The sequence below is a fragment of the Balaenoptera ricei genome, chromosome 3 (assembly GCF_028023285.1).
Source record: "Balaenoptera ricei isolate mBalRic1 chromosome 3, mBalRic1.hap2, whole genome shotgun sequence".
Taxonomy (NCBI): Eukaryota; Metazoa; Chordata; class Mammalia; order Artiodactyla; family Balaenopteridae; genus Balaenoptera; species Balaenoptera ricei.
In genome coordinates, this window is record NC_082641.1 from 163,291,765 (window position 1) to 163,318,089 (window position 26,325).

A 26,325-nucleotide genomic window follows, 5' to 3' on the forward strand; every position below is an offset into this window, starting at 1 on the left:
AGGAGAAAGCACAGATCCACGCATTTCCTGCTATGTACCATGAGCCTGGTACTTCCCCATGTTGTCTCACTTAATCCTCACAACTGCCCTTGCTGTGTCGTTATCCTCAATTTACAGATGAGGAAACTCGACTTTGGAAAGAATAAGGAACTGGCCCAAGATTACATGCTAATTAAGAGGCAGATCACCCAGGGGTGATCTTCAGAAGTTGTGTTTTTCAATATCCTTTGACATTCATTTTTTGACTTGTGACTCTATGAGGCACTGGGAATTCAGCCATGCGTGAGACAGTCTCTGCTCACTGACTTAAATCTGCCAGGGGAGACGGACATGAAAACAGGCTGTTTAATTCTGAGTGCCAGTGACAAGAGGTACAGGGAAAAAAGCACAGAGTGCTCTGGGAACCCAGACTGGGCCATCAGGAGGTGGTTGCCAGAGAAGGTAGTATCTCCTGAGCACTGAAGGGTGAACAGGATTATCCTGGGAAGTGTGAGACAAGCACTTTCTAGACAAAAGGAAATAGAAAGGCTGGGAAATGGGAACAGGCGAAATATTTAGGGAATGCAAACATTCAGAGGGACAGCTGGAGCACAGATTTCTTCTGGTGGGGGGGAGTGGGCAGGAAGGCCAGAGGGGCAGACTGAGAGATGAAGCTGGAAAGCTAAGCAGGGGCTGGATCCTCAAGAGCCCTGCAGGACATGCTTGAGCCTGGATTTGACCCTAAGGGCAATGTTCAGCCACTGAAGGCTTTTTAAGCAGTGGCAATAGGGTGTGAGCTCCTTGGGAGGTAGCACAGCCAGGACTTTTGGTTACGGGTGGGGAGAGAGAATGAGATGAGTCACGAAATCAACATCAACAACCACTACTGCTGTTGCAGCAGCTACACTGACGAAGCGTTCACTCTGCCCAACCTTTCTGTGCATCACTCTATTTTATTCTCGCAAAAGCCTTGAATTAGGTTCTACGGTTATTCTCATTTTATGGAGGAAGAAACTGAGGCTTAGAAGTTAAGTGATTTGCCCAAGGTCATACAGCAAGTATGGCAGAGCCAGGTTTCAAACTGGGGTCCAATTCCAAGGCCCGCTGCTCTCCATCACCATGATGTAGTCCTCCCAGGATGGCACCTGGGGTTCTGGTTCAGGCAACTGGGTGGATGGTAGTGCCGTTAACTAGACAGACAACGGAGAAGGAAGAGCGGGCTCTTTGGACAAAGATGACAAGCTCAGTTTGGGATATGCTGAGTTTGGGTACCTGCGGGACATCTGTGAGGAGGTGCCCAGCAGCAGCAGGAGATGTCACCATGAAGCGCAGGGAGGAAATAGGTGGACATAATGACCTGGGAGGCAACACTATCTAGATGGCTGTTTCCCAAGGACCTGTCCTCAAGGGGGAGGGCCAGGCAGAGGAAGAGGCACTCACAAAGGAGACAGGACAGAAGGCAGAGAAAAAGTGAGAAATGTGGAGAATGTGGCCTCCCCATTGCCCTTTCCCCACCCCCACTTGGCTGAGTTGGAGGAGCCAAAGAAAACAGTGTTTGAAAAGGAGAACAAAGTGTGAGATGTTGCCTAGTGGAAAAGAAGATGGAACAAGAGAGAATGATTTGGCAACAAAGAACTCATTGGTGGCTCTGTGGAGCGGTGAGCTGACAATTGCAGAGTAAATGCAGATGACGTCTTTCTGTGATGAGGAAAGAGACTGGGGTGGTGTGAGGTTGTATGCTCAAAGGACAGTCTGCTTTCAAAAAAAGAGAGTACTGGGCACAGTGAACTGCTGACGGGAAACAGCCCAGAGAGGCTGGAGCCACACAGCAGGAAGCTGGTGTTAGACTGAGGAGGCAGGAAGGACTGCACAGGCCTTAGGTAGGAAAAGGGCTAACTCTTCCCTCAGGACAAGAAGGAAGTCTGCAGGTGGGGTGGTAAGACACTGAAAGAGTGCCTGTCCACTTGGCTTTTAATCCTTGTTGAAACAGTAAGGTTATCCTGCCAAAAATTAAGGTGGGGGTGGGGAGAGCCTGGCAGTTGGAGCAGAATGGAGGTCTGACAAAGGGACTGGGGAGAATGGAAGTGACGAGGAGCCAGAAGACTAGAGAGCAGCAAAGTGGGGGCTCAGGCACACGGGAGACCACTCGGCCTGGGTGCCACAGATAGATTCGATCCAGTGCCTTCCTCAAGGTGTAGAAGGGGAGAGGCAGGTTTGGGTCGAACCCAGGACTGTGGTTCTTCTGAGCGGGTGTAAAGGAAGGGCAACGGGGCAAGGAACTAAGGACTGGTAGGAGAGTGAATGAATGATGGTCAAGGTAAGAGAAGAAGGACAGGTGACAGTCTTCAGCGGATGAAGAGTGGTGGTGGGAGGTTGTAGATGACACAGCCAGGGGTTGGTTTCAAAGCAGCAAGGGTTAGGACATGAGAGAGAGAGAGAGTCATGGTCCGGAAATTGATGAGGGAGCAGAAAAATACCCAGCTTTACCTGTCTCCCCAGGTGGGTAGTGGGTGGATGGTTCTTGTGGAAGCTGTGTTTTTGGTGGACTGCAGTTAAGTCTGGGAGGTGGAGGAGGGGTACCGGGGAGGAGGTTGATGTATAAACAGATAATGACCATGATCGCTAGTTACAGGACATCAGAACTACCCGCTTCTGTGTTGTATCTTGGCCTCTAGACTGGGCAGGGCAGACAGTAGCTGTGCAGGAAGTTTCTGAACGAGTGAGTAGAGAATGATAAAAGGCAGACTAGAGAGATGTGCGAGGTGCAGCCGTAGCACAGCGTAAGGTGTTACCTGAGGAAGACTGCAAAGAAGGAAACACATGAATTGGGCTTGGGAGGAGGTTTTCAGAAGGAAAAGGAGGGGGCAGACATGAAGGAGAAAGGATATCCAGGCATAGCGATTTATGAAAAGCACACCAGGCCTGGGAAATGTGAAGTGTGCTTGCAGGGACCTAACTGGGAACCACTGCCTTGGGAGGCCAGGAAAGGCCAAAGAGACCACTGCTGCCCACTGCACACTTCTGGCCAGGCAACGCTGGCTAGGAGACAGAAAATGCTGACCATTTTCTGAAGGCAGTGGTGGGACCCTTTGGTTTACTACTTCAGGCTGCAGGGAAGGGGTCCTGGTTTGTCCTTTGGTTTGGAAAAAGATGGAGAATCACTGCTGCTTTCCAGAGCACCAGGGCTGTTTGACCACCCAGGACCTGGAGCTAGCTAGCTGTCAAACCCATCCTCTTCGGCTGAGCTCCTGAGTGTGGCACTGTGCAGACAAAGCTGAGGGCAGGCAGGCCAAGAGGTAATGAGGTGGCAGGGGATGAGCCATCAAACTCTGGTGCTCGCCTGGCAGCAGGGCTGCCCAGGAATAGCTCCCCTGGTTCTATCCTCAGCCTTCTGGGAGGAGCTCACTCAGCCCTCAGGCTGGGTCATTCCCATGGCTTCAATTACATCCCCATGCCAGCAACTCCCAGCCCCACACCTCCATCTCCACTTGGACGTCTCATGAGAATCTCCGAGTCACCGTGTCCCACCTGAATTTCCAGTCTTCTGCCAATTCCACCCCTGTTCATTAAAGGTATGCCATCCTGACAGTCACCCTAGCAAACACCTGGGAGATAATCCCTGACTCCGTCATCTCCTTGTCCTGCAATCAGATCACCTGCCTCCTCTGAAAAACCCATCTCTCTTGCTCCAGGCCCACTATCAATCATCTCTCCCCTGGTCTTGGTTCTCGAGCCTGGAGTATCACCCCTCCAGGCTACCTTCCATACTGCCACACGGTCATCTTGGGATGCAGATCTGCCAAGTGCATTCTGTGATTAAAGCCCTCCAGCGACCCCCCCCCCGCCCCCACAGCTGTAGGATCAAGTCAAAGCCCTTAAGCAGGGCCCACGAGGCCCTTCCCTCACCTCCACTCTCTCTCCTGCCTCTCTTGGGTTTGAGCTCTGGCTTCACAAAGGTGCTGTGGATGTGCTATTCCCCCTGCCAGGAGGGCCCTCCTGATGAATCTGTACTCACTCCCCACGACTCAGCTCCCAAGGCAGCCTCGTGGTACAGCCATTTCCAGCATGCCCAGGCAGGACGGGGGGCTTCCCTCATCCCAGCACTTGTCACACACTAACGTGCTTGTCCAGTTTTGTGTCAGTCTCTCCACTGGACTGAGTTTCTCCAGAGTGAGAACTTAACTGCATCATAATTTTAGCTCCCAGTATTTGCAGAAGTGTTTGCTGAATGAATACCTGACTGAGGCAAATCCTGGGCTTTGAGGAATCCAGCAAGCGGCTTCTGACGCTATGACTTGTTTTTCCTCCAATCACTGGCCCCCAGGCTCCCTCACCCTGATGCCTCCCAAACTTATTCAGACCTTCCCAGAGCAGAGAGCCGCCAGCACCATTCATGCCCCAAAAGTCCTGGGGGTTGGGACGAGGGATTCCTCGGGGAGAAGAGGTGGTAGAGCTGGGCTCCCGCCACACCCACCTTCTTTTTCAGTTTGTGCCGGGCCCGCTTGGCGGCCCTGGCGCTGTTGGGGACTTTGGGCTCCGTGCTGTTGATGAATTCCAGCAGCTCATCCACATCTCGGTGGTCCACGGCGGGCTCCCCAGGGATCCCGCCCAGGGCGCCCCCCTTCATGGGCAGCTCCTCTTTCCGCCTGGTCAGCCTTGAGCGGAGCTTCTCTCGGATCTCGGTATAATTCCGACTCGTCGGGGCAGCGGGTGGCTGGGGGAGGGGGAGGTGCTGACGTTACACCCTGGGCCTGGGAAGCCCGTAGCACTCCCACCCACTGGCACCAAACATGTGGTGAGAAGCGAGACAACTGTTCTTTCTACCACAGCCACTAAGACCAAATGGCTTCACCCTCAGCCAGGCCCGGAGCCAAGGCAGTGGTGGGTGGAGGGAGTGAGAGGTACGCAGCAGTGTTGGGAGCACACTGACTTGGGAGCCAGGAAAGCAGGTTTGAGCCCAGGCTTTGTCACTCAGAAGCTGTATGACCTTGGGCAGGTTCACTGAGTCTTCGTGAGCCTCAAGTTTGTCATCTCTAAAATGAGGATAACAACCGCTAGCTCAAAGGTGACCAGCAATGTAATTACTTTCATTTCTTCTGTCCTCAACTGCTCTCCCTTAGCCAGCAGCCCTTTCCTCTTCACCTTATGAGACTTCTGAACTGCTTTCTCCCCGTCCAGAGACAGCATGTACTCTGCTCTGAGCCTCCTCCCTGGCACCATCTGTGTTCACTACCTGTCCCTCGGCTGGCTCTCACACTGGGGACTGAGAGCCTTTGCTTCCACTCTGCCTTCATCATGCACGAGCCTTCACTTCTCTGTGATTACACACGTATACACACTCATCAGAATCATAGCTTTCCTCTGCCACCTCCTTTCTTTTTGCCTAAGGAAAAAAAGTGAATCTTAAGAGAAACCATGAGAAGAGCAAAGGCAGCAAAATGTTAAGAAATCTCTACCTCACCAATGTGCTGTGAGGATCAAGCGAGTGGACGCTGGTGTGAGGACTCAGGGTCCAAGCGCAATTATTAGCCCCATGAGCAAGGGGGCCTCGGGGAGAGCAGGGTGCTCCTCTGGCTCCCCTTGGCTGGCCACAAGCCCGCTCTGGCCTGGGCAGGGCTCACTCACCGCATTGTGGCCGAAGAACTCACAGTAGCAGCAGTCACAGAACTTCCCATCTCTCTGGTGGGTGGAGGATGAGGTGCAGGAGCTACGCTCTGAGCTGCTGTCCTCTTCCTCGCCCAGCCCCTCGTCTGCCTCGCAGGGCTGGGGCAGCTGGCAGGTCAGGCCACTATGGGTAAACTTGTGCCCCTTGCACCCAGGGTCCCTGCTGATGGGGGAGAAAGACAGGCCCAAAGGTGAGGAAGGGCAGGGCAGGAGCAGGCCACGAGGAGCCCAGGAAGCATCCCCACCATCACCTTCATCTGCCTCATCCCACAAAGGCCAAGGCAGTCAGACTAAATCAGAGCCTCACAAGAACAGGGCAAACACTCTCACTGTCCCTCAGGGCCCAGCTCAATGGCGTTATTCTGGAAAGGTTCCCTGTGCCTCCCCTGCCCATGCCTACCATGTGAGCCTCCTGGACTGTGAGGACGCCAGGTATACTTCTATCCTACTATCATGCTTTATAGCGATGGTCTGTTTACCCACCTGTCTTTCAGACCGGAGTGTGTATTCCTCAAGAATAGGGACTATGCCACTTCTATTTTTGGGTCCCAGTGTGTAGCATAACAACCTTGTACACAGTAGGTGCTCAGTAAATACGTGTCTGAACAGATTAGTGGACTGATGGCTCCCTGGAACATCCAAAGGAGGTCAATGTCCTTTTACTAAGGTCCTTTTTTCCCTATTTTGTTTGTTTTTGGCCATGCCACGCAGCTTGTGGGATCTTAGTTCCCTGACCAGGGACTGAACCTGGGACCCTGGCAGTGGAAGTGCCGAGTCCTAACCACTGGACCACCAGGGAATTCCCTCTAAGGTCCTTATGATTGAGTCTGAATCACTGGACAGAGCTGCCTTAGCCATGGGGCCTTGAAGTTAAGAAAGCAAATGTGCCTTGTGGGCCACAGACTCTAAGAGCTACTACTTGCGCCAGATACTGTATACAGCATATTATTTCTAATAATATTTCTAATATTTCCCCAAATCCTGCAAAATAGGTGCTGCCATCCCCACATTGCAGTGGAGGAGGCCAAGGCTCAGAGTGCTTCACTGCTTTGCCCAAGGATCAGCTAGGACTCAGTCTGTGTACACAGCTCACGCTCTCTCACTGCACTGCTCTGCCTCTGGATTTCCGGAAGCATCCTGTAATATAGACTATTTTCCCAGGGTAAGGAAGAGACAGGCCTGCAAGGTCCCAGAATTGGAGCCAGAAGAGTCAGAGCCCTGGGTTGGCTATCAGCAGTAGGAGTGCCCCAGGGCTAGGGCCAAGGGAGGCAGGAGGAAGGGTGGGGCAAGGAGCAGGGGTGGGTCAACACTCCTACTCAGCCTTGAAGCAGTTACAGAAGACAGACCACCGCCCTTCTGCTTCCCATAAGAATATGGGAGTAAAATCTCTGAGCAGGGAATGAAACAGGAGGGAAGGGGGCAGGGCGAAGCCTTTGAAAGAATGACACAGCCCAAGGACATGACATAAACTGATTAGAATCAAATGGGTCCAAGATGGCACACAAGTCAACTTCCACTAGACCTTGAGCCTCTGTATATGCTTACTGTAACACATCAGCAAGCTAAATGACACACCAACAGGCACCATAACAGTTCCAAGATGGACCAAAAGGATCAAAAAGTGGGCTGTGGCCCAATTCCTGGAAATCCCGCCCCTTCCCAAAAGAGCTGGAACACTCCTCCCACTCATTAGCCTATGAAATTACCCACCCCTATAAAAACTGACAACCCCCATACCCTGGTGCCTTTCTTACCTTCTGAGATGGGAGAAGGTGAGGGAGGTTCCATGGGGAAGGAATCATTATCAAGGTGCTTAGAGGACTTCCCTGGCGGTCCTGTGCTTAAGATCCTGTGCTTAAGACCCCGAGCTTCCACTACAGGCGGCATGGGTTCTGGGTTCGATCCCTGGTCAGGGAACTAAGATCCCACATGCCGCCAGACGTGGCCAAAAATCACACACGTGTGATTTACAATATAAAAAGATAAATCTATCTTCTCCAAAAAATTGTATCTTTCATTATATTAATATAAACTTTCTCAGTACTTAAGAGTTACTTCTAGGAATCTATCTTAAGGACAGAACTCCTGACTCAAACAGATTTGTGTGCAAGGATGCTTATTACAGCCTAGTCTATAACAGTTAAAAACTAGAAATGCCTAAATATCCAGGAATAGGGGAATGATAAACTATGCTAGAGCTGTACAATAAGACATTATGTGGCCACTGAAAAGTTTTCTGAAGAATTTTAACTGAGGAAATGAACATGGTATGATGTTAAAAAATAACCACACAAAAATATATAGAATGTGGACCTCGTTTTGTTATTTATATATATTATTTATATATAGAAACATCACAGGACTTCCTTAGTGGTCCAGTAGCTAAGACTCAGCACTCCCAACGCAGGGGGCCTGGGTTCGATCCCTGGTCAGGGAACTAGATCCCACATGCCACAACTAAGAGTTCACATGCCGCAACTAAAGACCCTGCATGCCGCAGCTGAAGATCTCGCATGCTGCAATTAAGACCCAGCGAAGCCAAATAAATAAATATTTAAAAAAAAAAAAAAAAAAAGAACATCAAGAAGAAAATGTACTGCAGTGTTAAAGTTTAGGTTGCCAGGAATTATTTTCTTCTTTTATATATTTTAAATTTTTATACATTTCTAAATTTTTCCAAGTTTTTAAATAATAAACACATATTTCTTTTATAATTGAACTATGGAAAAAACATAAACACAGTCTACCCTTTAATTTCTATCCCAAAGGTACCCTTTGCAAAGTTTCCCAAAACTCTTAAGTTCAAGCTGTCAGGGAGTTTGCTCTTTGCGCCACTCACTTACCTGTGAGTGCTAGTGAGCTGCTGAGAGCTGGGTGGTGGGAGGAGGGGCCCGCTGCAGTGCCCGCTGCAATGCCCACTACAGGGGTGGCTGCAACCCGAGAATGGTGGAGGCATCTTCAGGAGCGGCATGCTAGTGGAGGGAAGGTGGGGGCTCTGACATGGCCCTGGGGTGTGGGGGGCAGCAGCCACGGCAATAGGGCATTCTGAAACCTGGGCAGGGAAAGGTGCTGCCGGGGTGGTGGGCAGCAGGTGCGGGTGGGGTGGTGAGCCAAAGGATCCAGGGTGAGATGGGATCAGCAGCGCTGGTTGGGGGTGGTGGCCGGTGGGGCTGTTAGGTGGAGCAGTGAGGTCTGAGTGCCGGTGGTGCTCCGAGATGGGGAAAACCTCACCTGTGGGCGGATGGGGGAGAGAGGTGTCAGTGGGAGCCCAGATCTTGGGAAGGAAGCCCAACGGCTCATTGCTGCAGCATCCTGCTTACTGCGACCAGAGGGAACATGCCTGGGCACAGCCTTTCAGCATGGTGGACTTGTGAGCTTTCGGAAAAGCCCAGCAGTACCTTGGGCTGGAGAGATTTCTCTTCAGGCAGCAGCTGGACAGGCTGAAGCCCAGGCCTGAGAGAGAAGGCACCAGGAATGCCAGCCCCATGCAAGGCCACAACACCTCTGCTGGCATAAACAGGGGATACATGTTCTGTCTCTCAGTGCCTCTTTAGGACCTGCCTGTCAACAGGCATTCCTCAGGCCCAGGGCAGGATCTACAGAAGCCAGTGGAGCAGCAAGTTGAGGCTCTGCCTCTGGGCCACGTGGACTGAGGCAGCCAGGGTATGCCAGACTCCCGGTTGGCTCCAGATTTCAGAGGACAAGTGGGAAAAGGCTTTGATGACTCTCTCTGGCTTATGCACCAAAATAACTGGAATTATGCATTACTCAACTCACAATTCTGGGGGCAGCACCCCTTTGAAGAATTCAGGTCCTCCATTTAGAAGCAGACAGTAATACATATTTACACAGTACATCAAAAACCCAAGATTTTTTCTTTGGGTCACTAAGCGTTATCTCAGGGTCTAAAAAAGGCTTACACAGCTGCAAAACTGGCTAATAATCAAGGCAGCTCACACTGCCAATCTCTTGTGGATGGAAGTGCAGTGCTTTTATAAAAGCACCCATCCCCTAGATGGAGAAAAGGAGGCACCCAGGCCCTCTGTGCTGCTGCAGGAGTCAGGTGATCTGATTCCTAATTCCCTAAAGGCCCTTCCAGACTTCACTTTCTGTCCAGCCAGTGCTTACCAGGTCCCCTCTTGGCTCCAATGGGAACAGCTATCAGAGCCAGTCCTGGGGAAAGGATTCCCACCAAGACAGTCAAGGGCTAGATTCCCTGCTTGGCTTCCACCAGAACAGCTCCACTTTTACTTATTGGGTTGGCCGAAAGAGTTTAGGTTTTTCCACAAGATGGTATGGAAAAACCCAAACGAACTCTTCGGCCAGCTCAATATTTTAATAACCGATCTTCTGATTTGTTTGAACAAAGCGGTTAGGAAAACAGAGCTCTCTCCACTTACGGGGCCTGGCTGTCTTCCGAGCTTGGAGACTCACCAGGGATGGAAGGAGGACTCCCGAGCGAGCTGCCTGGCACGGCCCCACTGGAGTGCGGGGAGTTCCAGAGGCCCGAGAGCTTATGTGCTGACAGGAACGAGCTGGGATCCCAGTCCCCTGAGTTCCCATGGCAGGAGGAGGACGAGGATGAGGACGATGAAGAGGAGGACGAAGAGGAATGAGAGTCACCCCCACAAGACTGCGATTTGCAGGATGTGTGTGACAAGGAGATCTGGGGAAGGGGGAAGAAAAAGGTTCATGGTAAAAGAGGAAACATCAGAGCTAACCCTCTGCTGCCTCAGCTTCCCCAGGGACACCTCCTCCTCCAGGCCCCCATGCCATGGCCAAAGCACAATTCCCACAACTAAAGGTGCAAGGGCAAATGCGGGCCAGGCCTTTGCCAAGAGGGGCTGTGGTGCTCCCAGTGAAGTATGTGGATATGATGAGAGAGATTCTGGTAATGGCAGAGACTGCCTGTCAACTGTGGGCCTTTGGGGAGTCCTGAGAGCTGGCAAGGAGAGGAACAGTCTTTAAATTAGGAGTCCCGAAGCTGAACTGATTCTGGGTAAAAGAGAGGGGCTGGAGGGAATAAGAAACGAGAAGTCCGACCTCTGTGATTCAGGAGATGGCACTTACACAGCTCCTAGGCATCTTGGAAGCCTTCTAATGGAGGCACATTGCAGACCCTCAAACTGACCTTTGCCCTCCATATCATATTGGTTGGCTTTTGAGCTGCCAGAGAACTGAAGGCAGCACAGTCACAGGGAAGGGTCAGGATCTCAATCTACCAGTACATCTGAGCCGGCCCTCACACTGTGAACTGTCCTCAGGGGCTGGTGGGCTGCCTGAAACCTCTCTTTTCTTCCCCCAAATGTGAACCCAAGCTGCTAATGCTGTGTGGATGCAGCCCAGCAGCCTCTTGGCACCTGGGCGTAGGTGCTGCCTGAGGAGAGCCACCTGAGAGGACAAGGCAGCAACGGCTCAGCAGCCTGACTTCTTTGGGCAGGCAGCGCTCCTGCATTCAGGGACCCCTTCTCAGCGGTTACCTACCGCCACTGCATGTTCTCGACCTGTCTGCCTTTCATCTTCCTCCATGCTCTTTCGGCAACTCTGGCAGACCCATAGAGGCATCTCGCCTAGGAGATTCTTGACGAGCTTTGGCATGAAGTCAGGGGGCAGCTTCTCACCCTGCAACACCAGTCCATTTTGGGAAGGGCCTTCTTCCCAGCCTTTGCGTTCCCGGTGACACAGCAGGCAGCAAGTCTGCACAGACTGGCTGGAGGTGGGGGGAACCTGTCCAACAGACAGAAACAGGGTTTCCCAGAAGGGGAAGGGCTCTGCTTAGAAATAATATTAACAATACTAATGACGTCACTTATTACGTGCCAGGCACTGGGTTAGGCACTTTATTTACCTAATTTTAGTCCTTGTAACAGCTCTGCAAACTAGGTGTTATCATTCTTCTCTTTTTTTTAAAAGAAGAAACAGATTTCAAGAAGTTAAATAAGTTGCCCAAGGTTATAGAGTTAGTGAGTGAATTAGGATTTGAACCCTAGTGAGGGTGACTCCAAAGCTCATGCTCAAATGCCCTAATGCCCCGATGTCCCCAAATCTTGAACGTTAATGAGAAGATGGCCCTTCCTTCTCTGGCATGTCTGGGAGACGTCACAATCCTTGGGTGTCTGTGAAGTCTATAGACCAATCCCCACCTGAAAGAAAAAATGTTAACGCAGTTTGGGGGAACATGTAGGTTTCCTGAAGAGCTGCACACTTCCATTAGGATCAGAGCAGCATTTTGGAGGAGCCAGTCAAAGAGTATCAACTCAGCTGAAAACTGAGTTGGAGGGTAAGGCAAACCCTGGTGCTTCTGAGAGGCAGTAAGGTATGGTGAAAAAACCCTGGGCTTTGGGGGTCAGACTGACACGCATTCTAATCCTTCCCTGACCACAAATTAGCTGGGTGACCTTGAGCAAGTTATTGAACTTCCTGAGCTCTGATTTCCTACCTACCTTGCAGAGTTGTTGTGAGGGTTGGTGCCTAGATAGGGAAAGTGCCTAGCCCTGTGCGTGCCGATAGCATGGTCCCAGTACACAGTAATTATTATTTGGATTTTTTTTTTTCCCTTCTAGGACAAACTTCACCTAGAAATATAAGTCTATAGGTTTTCTGTCACATTGAGGGGTACTGACTGGGAGACTGATTGTGTCTAATGACCCCAATTAATGGCTTTCCTATATCCTGCAACTTTGTACTATAGTCCCTTCTCACTCTGACAGTCATGTCACTTTCTTCAGCCAACGGGATGTTAGCAAACATGCTGCCAGCATAAGCTTGAAAAGTGTGTATGCATTTCTACTTGCCTCCTTGCATGGCTGGTCTTGCTCGCTCTCGCACCCCTGCCATGCCATGTAAGCATGACCAGGCTAGCTGCTGAAGGGATGTGAGAGACACGTGGGGAAAACTGAGTCTTCCCAGCTGACTGGCCAGCAGATCAGATACACAAGTGAGCACAGCTGAGATCAGCCAAGTAGGCCCCGATCAGCAGAAACACCCAGTCAACCCAGAGACTCATGACAAATAATAGTATTGTTTTAAGCCACTAAGTTTTGGGGTGGTTTGTTACATGCAGTAGTTAACTGATATACCTTCCAAACTTACCCACCACTAGGTAACAGGTATTTGCAGAAGCCTAAGCAAAGGCATTAATAAGGGTATCATTTTCATCCTACCAATAAAATAAATGGCATCATCTTTTTCGAATAAAATCACCTTCTCACAATAAGTTGGCATCAGGGTATCCTTAAATCTGTAATGTTACAATTACACTGACCTGGGTCCCTGGTTTCTAGAAAAAGAAAGGAATCAAACAGCAGTACCAGGAGCATACTGAAACATTTACGGAAGTACAAGGACCTTGGAAAAGAGTACCAGAGAGAGAGAGAAAGAAAGGAATCTTACATATGGAACTCATGTGAGATGCTGCCTAAACAGTCTGTGCCAAGGGGACATTTCAGTGAGCAAGTCAGCTGCTTAATGGCAGCTGCGAAAGAATGTAGGTTTCTAGAACCCATTGCTGATGAGTATCTCATGGAAAGGGTGGAAGGCTGATGGAGAAGGATGGTGTTCAGATAAGTTACGGCAAGGGAAGCCTTTCTGAGATGTGTACCCAGGAAACTTTCCATAGCTACAAAATGCCACAGTAACTCCAGAAGGAGGAGGTGAAGTCAATGCCCAAGTCCCTTTCCCTGTGAGAAAAGTGACCGTATTTTTAAGGCAAACACCAGGATGTGTAATTTTACTACAACGGAGTTTCATTTCATTTCAGTGTTAGGTTCTATAGTTATTACGGAAGATGAAAATCTTGTATGAGTAAAATTATTCTCGAAATTTTTTATATAGCCTGTAAAGTACAGTATATATGGTTTTGTAGGTACAACCAAGAATTCAAATGTATAATGTAAATGACAATGTGTAATAAGTGATTTTTTGTTTTCTTTTAAAAGTGAAAACAGAATTCTTATAAGTTAAATATGTAATCAATGTGACTGTACTTAGTGCCAGAGTACTTGTGGGAGGTGCTGGGGTGTAGTAGAAACAACACTCGCTTTGGCATTAATCCTGGGCCTCCATCACTTACCAGCTGTATAATGCTGGGCAAGTTCTACTTATTCTATGTCTCTCCAACTATAAAATGGGATTAAGTCCTGACTTGCAGAGTTGGCTGTGAGCATTGTGATAAAGCACCTAGTGCCAGGCATATATGTTGCTCAACATATGGCACTAATTATGAACATGATGGGGGCAACGGGAAACAGTATTTAAAATCAGGATTACGATTGAAAATATAGAATATACAGTCACTGTATTTTAAGAGAAAGCAAGAATCTCTCACATGCAATGAACTGAAGGTGATTTTTAGGCATCTTAATCTGTCCTCACTCCATGAAGTCATTCCTTAAGTCCCCCAAATACTTCCTGTACTCTCCTATGTCATGCCTTTGCTAAAGGGGATCCTCTGCCTAAAACCCCCTTCCTCCCCACATTTACCAATAAGTAGAAGGGCAAGGCTTAAATAAGGCCCAGCTTAGGTCCAATCTCACCCAAGCTTTCCTAGAGATTCCCTCTTATAATTCACCTCTCCTTCCCATATCCCCACAGCACATTGTGCCTTTGTTACAACATCTGTGCCTTCCACTTAACTTATTTATCTGTCCCTTCTACTAGACTGTGCTCTTAGAAGGCAAGTACCAGATCTGATTCTTGTCTGTATCCCTCACAGTACAGCACAGGGCACAGGCTCAGCTGGGCACACAGTGGCTAAATCAGATTTGTTAAGTGTCCCCATGGCAATACAGCTGGCAGGCAGTTTGGTGAGACATTGCTTGAAATTACTGTTTCCCACAGAAAAAGGCCATCTCCCCACCCTGGACCTCCACCCAAATGGTTCCAATCTCAAGTGTGGAAGAGTGGAAGATTGCATTCCTTGGGGATTACAATGAGATTCCACATTCATGGAAATAACATGACTTTCCCTAGAGCCAAAATGGTACACATGATAAATAAGAATAGCCATCAATGGAAGTGAATTTACAGGGCAGGCTGTCTTTCTAGTTAAAGGAAGAAACACAGGGCCTGGAAAGCTAATTAAGTACAATCTGAAGCAGGGATATACCACCTACATTGCATAAGGTTGCCCAGAGGATTAAGTGACATTAGAGATGCAAAGCACTTAGCTCAAGGGATCCATTCAGGAGGTATTCAATCTATTATCTAGGCCCCTTGGCTGGTCTGTTCTTAATAAGTCTACACTGGAAACTAGCTTATCCACTGTCTTGAGTTTGGTACACTAGATTCTTTCTTTCTAGGCCCAGGTAGTTCTGGGGGCCACCCTCAAAGCTGTCTTAACTCTAATCTTTGGTGCCTGCCCCTGGGTAAAACTCCCAGTGGAGCCTGGGGACTTTTCCCTCTGACATTTTCATCTCTACTTTAATTGCCAGAGGGTTGTGGGAATTCCAATCCCTGGAGATATTATATACAGTTAATACTACCAGATTTTTCAAATTTTTGCTTTGGCAGAGAAAAGCTCTTGGTTCACAGTTCCCTTTGACTGCAATCTCCTGCCATTTTCCAAATTCCTGGCAATCATGACTTCTTATCCCCTGTAGTCAATTCAGGCTTTCAACTAGCTGTTCTCAAGCTGTACTTTTTAGCACCTGGCACAGGATTCCCACATGAATAACATAATCAATAAATGTTTATCGAATGAATGAAAATTCCAACCATGTTTCTTCATCACAAAGGCTGATGGAACTGATTCTTAAATCCAGCAACCCTGGGCAACAGCTACTTATTCCTTCTTACCTCAGTTTAAATTCAGAGCCTCTCCAGATTCCGGTCTAGCCTTAGGTAAAACATGGAGGAGAGAAAGGAAAGGTTCTAGTGGTTCTCTAGATTTGGGATCTGCTCAAAAAAGCTCCAAGATAATTCTGCTTCATTCTCTGAGCAAACCCCAAATCTCTGGACAGTGTGGGGTTACTCACACAGGGGATCGGTGTTGTAGCACGCACATCCCCAGAGCAGTCAATGAGCCAGGGGAACCCTATACTGTGGCCACTCCCAGCCCAGGAGGCTGACATGTGCAGCCATTAAAACCAGTACCTGCTCCACCTGCTCCCTCACCTGACCAGGCCCAAGACTTTTCTGTCTTTGTCTGAGAAGCATTATGCTAAGACATTCTAGTTTTTCCTGTGAAAAAAGAGATAAAATCAAAGAAAGGGGAAGCCAATTTTTTCATGGAACACCATTTTTACTTCAAAGAATGACTGACTGACAAACTACGGTTATTCAAACTTGGGTTATTGGCAGACATTTTCTCAAAAAATGACCAAAACGAGCCTGTCACTTCAAGGAAAACAACTCTGTATTTATGGTCAATGATAAAATTCAAGTTTTAGGAGAAAATTAGAATTTTGGAAAAGTTGTATCTACAACAATGAGCTAGACAGCTTCCCAATACTTAAGGACTTTATGATGAAATTGATGGTGATATTAACAAATGTTATCTTTTGATATTATAAAATGAAACAGGAAAACATTTGGAAGATATACATAACTCAGTGAACCTACTTTCCAAATGATCAAAGCATAATGTTACAGAATCATGCACTGGTATAAAGTCCACTCAAAGTGTTAGGTGAACCAACAGATTTTAATGTAAATGAGTATAAAGACTTTACTGATATGGTCTCAGATTCCATACTGCAAAGAAGAATACAAACAATCATCTGGAAAGGCTATCAAAATACTTTTCTCTTTCCAACTACGTATCTGTGTGAGGTTGGATTTTTTTTTTAAATACTTCAATCAAAATAATGTATTGCAACAGACTGAATACAGAAGCATATATGAGAATCTAACTTCTTTCTATTAAGGCAGACATAAATTTGCAAAAGTGAAAACAAGACCATTTTTCTCACTAATTTTTTTGGAAAATTGTTATTTTTTATTTAAAGTTGTTATTTATGTTAATGTGATAGGTTTAATATTGTTATTCTGCAATGAATTAGTAACTAAATATTTTTAAACTTTCTCAGCTTTAATATTTAATTTGGTAAATATCAATAGTTTAACCAACAAAAGCTCTTTCGGGTCCTCAAAATTTTTTAGGAATGTAAAAGGGTCCCAAGACCAAACACTTTGAGAACTGCTGATGTAAAGCATCTAACAGTGCCTGTCACCCAGTGGGTGCACTATAAGCAACAGTGATTATTAACAACCATACAGCAGTTCATGGCATATCTGGATAGCTTTCTGGGGGCATGAGTAAATTTTGCACTTCAGACTTTCTGGCCACAACTTGGGAATTACGTGTCACTAGGCCAGATGGCTGTCAAGGACTGCTCTTGAAGCTGGATCTAATTTCCAGAACCAAACCTGCTCTCATTCCTTTCATGGATTCTTTTTACTCCCAAGAGTTTGTGTATGTTTGAGAGGATTCCCCCAGGACACATGCTGTATCTAGCCAGCAGCCCTGCAACAGTTTCCAAATTCTATTCTGAAGTGGCCCAGTAGAGCACTCTACTCTCAAGTCACCCAACTCCAAAAGCCTCCTTGTCACTGAGGCAGGCAGAGGACAACAGTTAAAATTCCCTTCCAAAAGCAGAGAAAATGATTAATCCCCAGCCTAGAAAAACTTATCAGCTCAGTCATTACCACTCACTCTTCCATTCACCCATTCATTCCCTCATTCAACAGACATTCTCAGGGCCCCTACCTGGTGCCAACCATTGTGCTAGGTGCTGGGAACCATAGAGTTCCTGCCTTAAGAACACATGCATAAACCAGGCAGGTTCATGCACGGGGCTGTCAGTGCTCCCAGACTCCCAGGATGCCTCATATTCATTTTGGAGAATCAGGCAGGAACACATATTAAAATAACATACAATTATAATTAATAAACAAAATAATACATAAATTAAAAACTGATTAGGACACTGGGCTTCTCTACTTAATATAAGCTTATTATGTGCCTTCTCACATACCTATCCAGTTTGAGGATCTCTTTCCTTTACCTCCTCTTTCCTACCTTGGTCTCTCTTTGATCTCTAGGCTCCTTTCCGGTGGAGCTCGCTACCATGGCACCCTTTGGCCCCTGGCATTTATAACTCGGCCCCAGCTGACCTCTCCATACTCCATTTCCACGCTTAACACCTGAGAGCCATAGGTTCTACTCATACTGTTCCTCAGATACACCTTGCCCCTTCAAACCCCAGCACTTCAGCTTTACTCCTCAGGAAATTCCTACTTATCCCCTAAAATCTTGGTCAAAGGTCGTTGAAGCTTTTGCTGGACCAGGCTGAGTAGAATTATTTCAGTATAGCACCTATCACATTGTGCCATAGACATATCCTCTGCCTACTCCAAATCCTGGTAGAATGGGAGCTCTTTGGGGGCAGGGAGTAGACTGCAGCCATTTAAGTGTGTCCAGGAACTAGGCTTGGCTTGGGCCCGGCACATAGTAGGCATTCATTGAATAAATGAACGAATCCTTAAAGCCCATCTGGCTCATGTCTCAGCTGCTCTACACAAAGGATAGAAACTAAAACACAGCCAAACAGCCCCTTTCCCGACATACCATGTTGAAAACACATGGCTGCGTCACTCCAGGCCACTAATGGGAGGGCATCAGTGCTAAGAATCTCAGACCATTCTACTGCTGGCCATCAGAGGTGTAGTTAATTCTTAGGGAGCTGATACAACCTCAGTGCCCTGGAGCTTTCACCCAAACTCCCACTCAGGCTGTTGGCTCAGGTCCTTCCAGGAGGTAAGACAGTAGTTTCACAACATAAAGCCACTTTGTGGAGAATTCTCTTTGGTTGTACAAGCTGAGTCAAGGATAGGGCAGTGAGTCTTTCTGACCCCAGGGGCCCTCTACCCACCAAGGCTAGTTCATCTGTCAAACCTGCCTCCTGGGTGCAATCAGCAACAGGAAGGCCTCAGCTGCTTCTTATTTACCTGGAACCTTGGGCAAACCTTATTACCGACTACTCTGTAATGGCAACACAGAGATCTCATGGGTGGAAGAGTATGAACTTTGGAGACAGACTGTTGTGAGTTCAAATCCCAGTTCTGCCATTTTCAGTATGATCTTGGATTATTACTGAATTTCTTTGAGCCTCAATTTCCTCATTTATGAAATGAGAATAAAACCATACTTCACAGAGTTGTGAGGACAGAAGGAAATAAATTATATAAAGTACCTGGCCTGGGCCTGGCACACAGTAGGTGCTCAATACCCGTTAGTTTCTTTCCTCTTCTGTCCTGGAAGAAATGACAGGGAAACTTACTAAGTGAGACTTGCCCAATCCAAAGTTATTACTTGAAGCACAGGACAGAAGACTAGACAGGTGACCTTCAAGGTCTCTTTGACCCCCACCCCCCCACCCCTCAGCCCACATTCTCTTGCTGCAACTTCCTAATAAGAACCTTCAATATTTCCGGGCCCTTCTTTCTGCCTTAGTTTCCCCATATCTATTCACTTCAGAATGGAGGGGGAAACCACAAAGGGATCTGGATAGCTAAGAGCCTTGGGTAGGAAATAAAGGACAGGTGGCCTATAGGACTGTACCATGTTCATCCACCTAGAGTCTGAAGGATGAGGGTGGGAACATGGGCACAGAACTGAAGGGTGCAAACACTGGGCCTTTCCCGGGACACAAGCATGCCTCTCCTCAGTCCTTCTCTGCTCTGCGTATTCTGCCACGAAGAACCATTAACCACTCCTTTCCACAATATCCATTCCCTTTCTCCAATACATAAGCACTCACATCTTCACTCATACTGTTCCCTCTGCCTCTTCCTTTTTAGGCTCAATTTGGGTGTTACATTCTCCTAAGTCCACAGGCAAAATAAACTGTGCTTTGCTCTGGGATGCCCTAACACTTTTTTACATGTCTCTTGTAGAGAGCTTATCACGTGTATCCTGATTATTAAAATCTGTCTTCTCCACAGAAGACAGCTTTTCAAGGGCAGGGCCTGTGTCTCATGAATCACTGCATCCCAATCATTCAGTAGAGGTGGCAGCATGTGTTTCGATACACGAAGAAAGATTAGCAGTTGGATAATATGGGCAACAACTGGAGAACTGGGAAAAGTTTGCTTTTTAAAAAACTAAGGCTGTTTCTTCTCCTGCTTATGGAAAAGCTCTCTCCTCCCCCAGGAAGCCCCATTCTTTAAAGAATAGCCTAGGCCTCCGCAAAGATCCCCATGGCACCCTCAGTTCAGCAATTCCCAGACCCAGCCACACATCAGAATCACCTGGGGCAATTTAATAACAATAGATCCTGGGCTCCAGACCTAAAGACTCTAGGTTTGGGATAGGGTCCAGCAAAGCACAAAGGATCTGATTATTAGTTAGGCTGGGGTGAGGGAGAGGTAGAATCAAGCAATCACAGCTGCCTCTCCCACTGAGAATTACTTCCATGCTATCAGAGAGAATTTAATGAAGCACATCACACTCACTTTCCTACTTAAAACCTTTCATTGATTCCTCATTGCCTACAGGATAAAGCCCAAACCTCTTGGTTTTCAAGAACCTGCGAAACTCTCCAGCCAGACCTCTCACCACTCTCCATGAGCTGGGCAGTTCTGGCCTCTGGGTCTTTGTCTATGCTGTTTGCTTTGGTTAGACACTTTCTCTCACCTTCTCTGGAGGACCTTCTACTTGACCTTGAAGCCTCAGCTCTGAGAAGCTTTTTCTAGGCTAGCACGTCTGTGCATCCTCAGAACAAAGCATCTATAATAATCACAGCTACCACTTGTGCTCAGTGCTTGACATGCAGTACTTGCTAAACCCTAGTGTGAGCCCAGCATCACTGTCATTTTATACATAAAAAAAAAACCCAAAAGGCTGAAATACTTCTAAAGGCGTGTACTAGGATCTAGGATTTGACTCACCTCAGAGGAAGTGATGCTCTTCTAGCCTAACTGCAATTATTATATGCATGTTCTTTAGACCATGAGCCCCTGTGGGCAGGGACCATGTCTGATTCACTTCTGCATTCCCAGCTAGCCCAGGGCCTGGCACAGATCAGGTGTCCATTAGTGTTGGTAGAATAAATGAACGCCAGGTCAGGTGAGAGGAAGGCTGGGCATGGTGTGTGTGCAATGTGCCTGAACGAATGAGTGACTGCCAGCCTGGCCTAGCAGTGCGGGCAGATAAGAACAAAGTGCTAGAAACCTAACATCTCTTTTATTATAATTTAGTTTAACAGCCATTCATTGAACACATAGGACCATGCGTAATAAATACACCAAAAATAAATTAAAACATAGCCCATGCTCTCAAAAATTCTAGGTTTAGTAAGTAAAGATGTTAGGATCTTAATAGTACATCTGATATCATTTATTTAGCTTATAGCTCTGGGACATTTTAAGGAAATTTAAAATTTTAATTACTTTTTTTTTTTTTTTTTGCACTGTACCACAATGGTATGTGGGATCTTAGTTCCCTGACCAGGAATGAACCCATGCCCCCTGCACTGGAAGCTCGGAATCTTAACCACTGGACCACCAGGGAAGTCTGGAAACTTAAAATTTTAAAATCTTAGTAGGTAAGTCTTCATCTTAAAAAGACTTTTGGCATTTCTACATAGTGAATCTCTACTGGCTTACAAAGAACCAGAGGTGACAAGGATCTCTCCTCAGTACCATTTCTTCCTAACTGCAATGAAAATGGCTGGGTGGGCAGTGATTTTAAGGGGGAAGTCTCAGGGTATAGGGATTATCTCATTCATCTGTGTGCCCCAAATAAAGGCCTTGGCACAGAGATCGTTAATACTTGCTGAGTGGATTAAACATAATGAGATGATTTTAATAAAGATACTGGCTGATCATCTACTCCAGTCCCATGAGGGAGCAGGTTTAACTCTGAGCAGTGGGGGAGCCAGGTCTCTACAGTTCCTTTAAACTAGGCTGGGCAAAGTCCCAGGTGATGCTGTAGAGATGAGAAATGGGAAGGGCAGGATGAGCTCAACCCCCACCAAATAAATGCCAGTTTACAGTCTAGCAAGTCTCCTGGGGGTTTACTGAGTGTGCACCTGGACTACAAGCTGAGTGGTCCAAGAGAACTAGAGACAGCCAGCAGAGCTGGCAGGTGAGAACACTCAGGCTTTGGATGGCCAAATGGCTCCCTGCCACACGCCACGTCCAATTCTAGCTCTGGCGTGAGGAGCACTAGGTGCTATGTGGGTTGCTCCACATTCTCTGGTGAAGCTGTGGAAGAGGCTTAGAGAAGGGAAGAAACATGCCCACAGCAACAAAGCTAGGAGACTGAGCAGGAAGCTCACCCCAAGTCTGTAACGTTAAATACTACGTCTCACTGCCTCCTCCAACTGCTTTGTAAGTTGGGATTGTTTTTTTTTCTTTGCTAAGAAGGCTGTAACTGTTTTAGTCTTCTTGTGAAATAAATGAGGATTTGGGTTTTTAGTGAATGCATCAATGTAGTTTAGTGGCCTAATCAATTAGAAGTAAGGACTTTTGGGATTCCAATTAAGCTCAAAGTCCTGCATTTAAATGTGTACAGGTTATGAAAATGAGCAAAGGAAACTGGATGCAACCAGAGTGGCCTATGAGCCTTAACTCAGAGGAAGTAATGATCTTCTAGCCTTACCGCAAACTACTATATACTTGTTCTCTAGACCAAATGAGCCCCTTGTGAGGAGGGACCATGGCTGATTCACTTCCGCATTTCCAGCTGGCCCAAGGCCTGGCACAGATCAGGTGTCCTTCATATGATAAAGAGGGCAGACACTTCTCAGAGACTGCAGATTACTGCCTCCTGGAAATGTGGGCCCAGGAGCACCAGATTTTATTTTAAGAGATGGCACAAATCTAGTTTTGCGGGAAACCTTTGATTTTTAAAAATACTGGCTCAAATCAAAACAAAAACAGAAACAAAACTACATGTGACTTGAGGCATTTAAACCTGTATGTGGACTGAAAGTGATCTCATTTGCCATCTTTGGCTTCGGTTTGGCATATGACACTGAATTTCACCTTACTTACCCACTCTAAGTATTTAAGATAGGGTTCTAAGTGGTGGTGGGAGCCAGAGATCCTCACCAAAGGTATGCCTGTGGGTAGAGCAATGACTGATCCCAATTCTTTCAGTAGGTGCTTTTCACCAAGGCACAAAGGCCTGCTTCTGGCACCCAGAACCCCCTTCCCCAACAAAAATGGGGCACAATCAGAGGAGAGTTTGTCAGTTTGTTTCACCTATTGAGGCTAGAGTAAAAAAATGCCCTGTTAAATACCCCACAGTACACAGAGTGTCCTGTTTTTGGTGGTAGTGGGGGCACCTATAGTAGGAGTTATTTGGGCAAATGTTTAGCTTCTCTGAGTTTCTGTTTCTTCATCTGAAAAATGGGATCAATAGTATTTATATCCTTCAGCTCATTCATTAAAATTTGTTAACCACCAGGCATAGGGGTACAATGGTGACTGACTTGGTTCCTGCACTCTGAGTTTACACAGCAAAAGCAGACCAATAATTACACCAATAGCTAACTCATCACTTTGTGCTAAATGCTGAGGAGAACACAGGGGTAGTGGCAAGGTATGTAAAGTGCCTAGCATGAATAAATGAATGAATTGGCAGGTCAAGCAGTGGAGTAGGTAGGAACCTACATGTTAAAGTTGCGTCCTATATAAAAACTAAATGTTAAGCCATCAACCAAACTTTCTGGCCATGAATACTATAGGCTGGTTAAGTGTCAGGGGACCCTGAATGGGAAATAGAGAAGACAACTCCCTGGTTCTCTCCTCCCCCACTATCCCATTCTGGAGAACAGCACTCCCAGGGGGCCCAGAGAAGGGAAAGAGAAGGCTAGGGGGGAAAGCAGCTTCAGGGTGGGACGTCAGACCAGGCAAGGGTGGGGTCCAACCTGAGGAGTCAAATCCTTTGGAACCAGTCTCAGCCCAGGGTAGGGGTGGGGATGAAGGTGGGGCTTCTGACACTCAATAAGTGGTGACATCTTCATTAATTAAAAATCTGATTGTGATCTGAGACACAAAGGAGACCAGTATCAAAACTGGGTTACAATAAGTACAGGTTCTCAACGGATTCATTCTCTCTCATTCACCTAATTATTCCTACTCTGTGTCAGCAAGGCCCAGGGCTAGGTGTGGAGGATCAGGGATAGATGGCATAATCTGTGCCCCAGTGGAGTTCAAAGTTCGGGGGGGGGGGCGGGGCACAGACACATCAACAGACTATCTCACTGTAGAATGGGGAGTGCTACCGGAAGGGAGCACACGGGGCTGTGGGACAGAGGGGGCACCTCACGCAACTGGGGAGGTCAGGGAAGGCTTTCTGGGAATGGTACCCCAAACAGCATCCCCACTCACATGCACAATTCCAGAGATTCTACTAGAAAGCTGTCAAGAGCCATGCCTTCTGGCTGCACCAGCCTCCCAGAGTCCCCTGCTGCCCGATGCAGTGTCTGCAGAGCCAAACGCATCTTCTGCCACGCCTCATCCTCATCCGGCGCTGCATCCGACCCTCCAAGACTCCTGCAGGAGCCTGCCTTCCTTGGCAGGCTCATCCAAAAAACCAACTCAAAACTCTTTTGTCAGAGCAAGCTTAGGGCGAGCCACCCAGCCCCAGGTGCCATAACCCTCCCAGAGCAACTGTGGCTCATGCCACCCCAGCTTCGCAGTGAACACCGGCAGGGTACCTCCTATTATCTCCTTTGCTCAAATCAAAGTGACCTTCTGCCAGGTGGCAAACTGGAAGCTTTGGAGAGTCCTCCTACTGCTCACTCTCAGCAGGATTCGCCAAACCCAGGGATCTGAGGGTCTGGGTGGGCCGCCTTGTAGGTCGGGGGTATACAGGTGAGAAAGAGCAGGTTTTGCTGGGTTTCCACCTCGGTGCAGGAGCCCCCACCAAATAGTCTTCTGGGCAGCCTGACTGTCTGCTGCAACTGCTCTGCTGGGCAAGGAGAGGAGGGAGGCCCCGGGAGACATATGCTGGGGGCACAGCTGCTGAGGGGGCAGCGAGGGGAAGGGATGGAGCCGCTCCCGGGGGGAGAGGGAAGAGGCTGCAGCCTTCCAGGCCCCAGCGCCCCAAGGTGGCCTGTGGGTGGGTGGGGAAGCAGGTGGGCCCAGGGGAGGTAAAGGGCACAGAGCTAAGCTGTGGCCTCAAGATTGGTGCGCGGTCCCAGTGTGGGTGTGCGACCAGAACGTTTCCCGGAGGCGGCGGGAGAGGGCAGGAAGCCTGGTCTCAGGGGAACAGGACGTGCCGTGCCTCGGCTTTGGACCAAAGGATCCAGACTCCACTCCCGCCTTGGGGGAGAAAGCCTCAGCCCTGGCCCAGGGGGTAAGGCTCTGGCCCCAGCCGGGGGAGAATGGTCCATCCCCAAACCCGTCCCGGCCCCGCTCCGGGGAGGTGAAAGAGCCCGAGCAGCCAGACTCGCCTCGCTCGCTCCTACCTGGGGACCGGGAGCCAGATTGGGGTCGTCCTCCTCCCTGGGGCCGTCGCGGTAGGGCTCCGCCGGCGCCTCCGGGGGCCCTGCACCCGCTCCTGCTTCCAGGCGCGGCGGCGGCGGGGGCTCCGGCGCCTGGGGCTTCTGCGGCCCCGCGGCCCGCGCCCGCTCGCGCCGGCCCGCGCCGCCACTCGGCCTGCTCCGCCTCCGAGTCATGCTGCTGCTCGCGCCGCTCCCTCGCTTCACTCGCGCCGCCGCCGCCGCCGCCGCCGCCGCCGCCGCCGCCGCCGCCGCCGCCGCCGCCGCCGCCGCCGCCGCCGCCGCCGCCGCCGCCGCCGCCGCCGCCGCCGCCGCCGCCGCCGCCGCCGCCGCTCCCCTTGCAGGACAACAGCCAATATGGCGGCGCCCGGCTCCCCCTCCGCCGCTGCCAGCAGGTCAGAGGGCACGCGGAGTCCGCGCCGCCGCACTAGCCCCCGAGGCTGCCTGCGCCATTTTGAGTAAGGTCACCACCCGGAGTTCCGCGGAAGAGTGAACCTGGTGAGGAAACGCCCTCCCCATCCCAGGATCCAAGGGATGAGACCTGCGCGAGGGGAGGGTGTGCGCTGTAGTAATCGTGCTGCACGGCCCTGGGCGCTTAATAACTGTTAAATGGATGAGTGAATTCGTAATTTCTATAGTGCTACGCTACTTTCACAGCCATGACCTGAGTCCTCGTACCTACACTGAGTGGCAGGTACAGTAGTTCCCATTTTGCAGCGGAGAAAACCGAGACTGCAAAAGGCGAAATGGTTGCTCAACATCAGCCAGCCAGAATTCATGGGCTCGTGGACAGCCTGAGCTGAAAGGGACAAAGGGATTGTCTAGATTCGTATTTTCAGTGTATGGTCCACGGGGAGTCCAGCGTTTGGTGCTTGGGACAGCGAGACACACCTTCTCAGTCTGTTGGGGAGAGTGGACACTTAAATACACAATTACAAGTGTGATAAAGATGAGATGACTGGGGCACGTACTAGGTCAGTGTTTCCAAAAAAGTAGTATGTGCGCGAGAGGATTTTGAGTGGTACGCAAAGGAACATTAAAAAAATGTAATGATTATGTATTTAATTGTTAAAATTGGGATATTTTCCCTCCCTTTCTTTTTTGAATATATGACATGCGTATAGTACAAATTTTTTAAAATAGTTTTTAGTGCAACTTGTCTCATGCCAGGGCCAGTGGTGGCCTGAAACCATATGGTGGTTATATGTAGAGTTGCTGTTGACCCATC

The 26,325-nt window shown here is 48.6% G+C and overlaps 1 protein-coding gene across 15 annotated transcripts in view; it reads right to left on the minus strand.

Annotated features, from left to right (window-relative positions):
• The window catches only part of FAM193B (family with sequence similarity 193 member B), a 31,315-nt gene extending 6,007 nt beyond the window's left edge, over positions 1 to 25,308 (minus strand). Inside the window, exons 1-8 of one of the 15 annotated variants that reach the window (XM_059917826.1) lie at positions 25,065 to 25,155; positions 23,983 to 24,562; positions 18,837 to 18,897; positions 11,128 to 11,370; positions 10,078 to 10,309; positions 8,487 to 8,874; positions 5,605 to 5,806; positions 4,454 to 4,693 (exon numbers count right to left, since the gene is read on the minus strand). In XM_059917826.1, coding sequence (XP_059773809.1) covers positions 4,454 to 4,693; positions 5,605 to 5,806; positions 8,487 to 8,874; positions 10,078 to 10,309; positions 11,128 to 11,241 — 1,176 coding nt within the window. In that variant the 5' untranslated portion in view covers positions 11,242 to 11,370; positions 18,837 to 18,897; positions 23,983 to 24,562; positions 25,065 to 25,155. The other 14 variants (XM_059917827.1, XM_059917830.1, XM_059917828.1 and 11 more) reach the window with 14 other exon arrangements.
• Between the last annotated feature and the right edge of the window lie 1,017 nt (positions 25,309 to 26,325).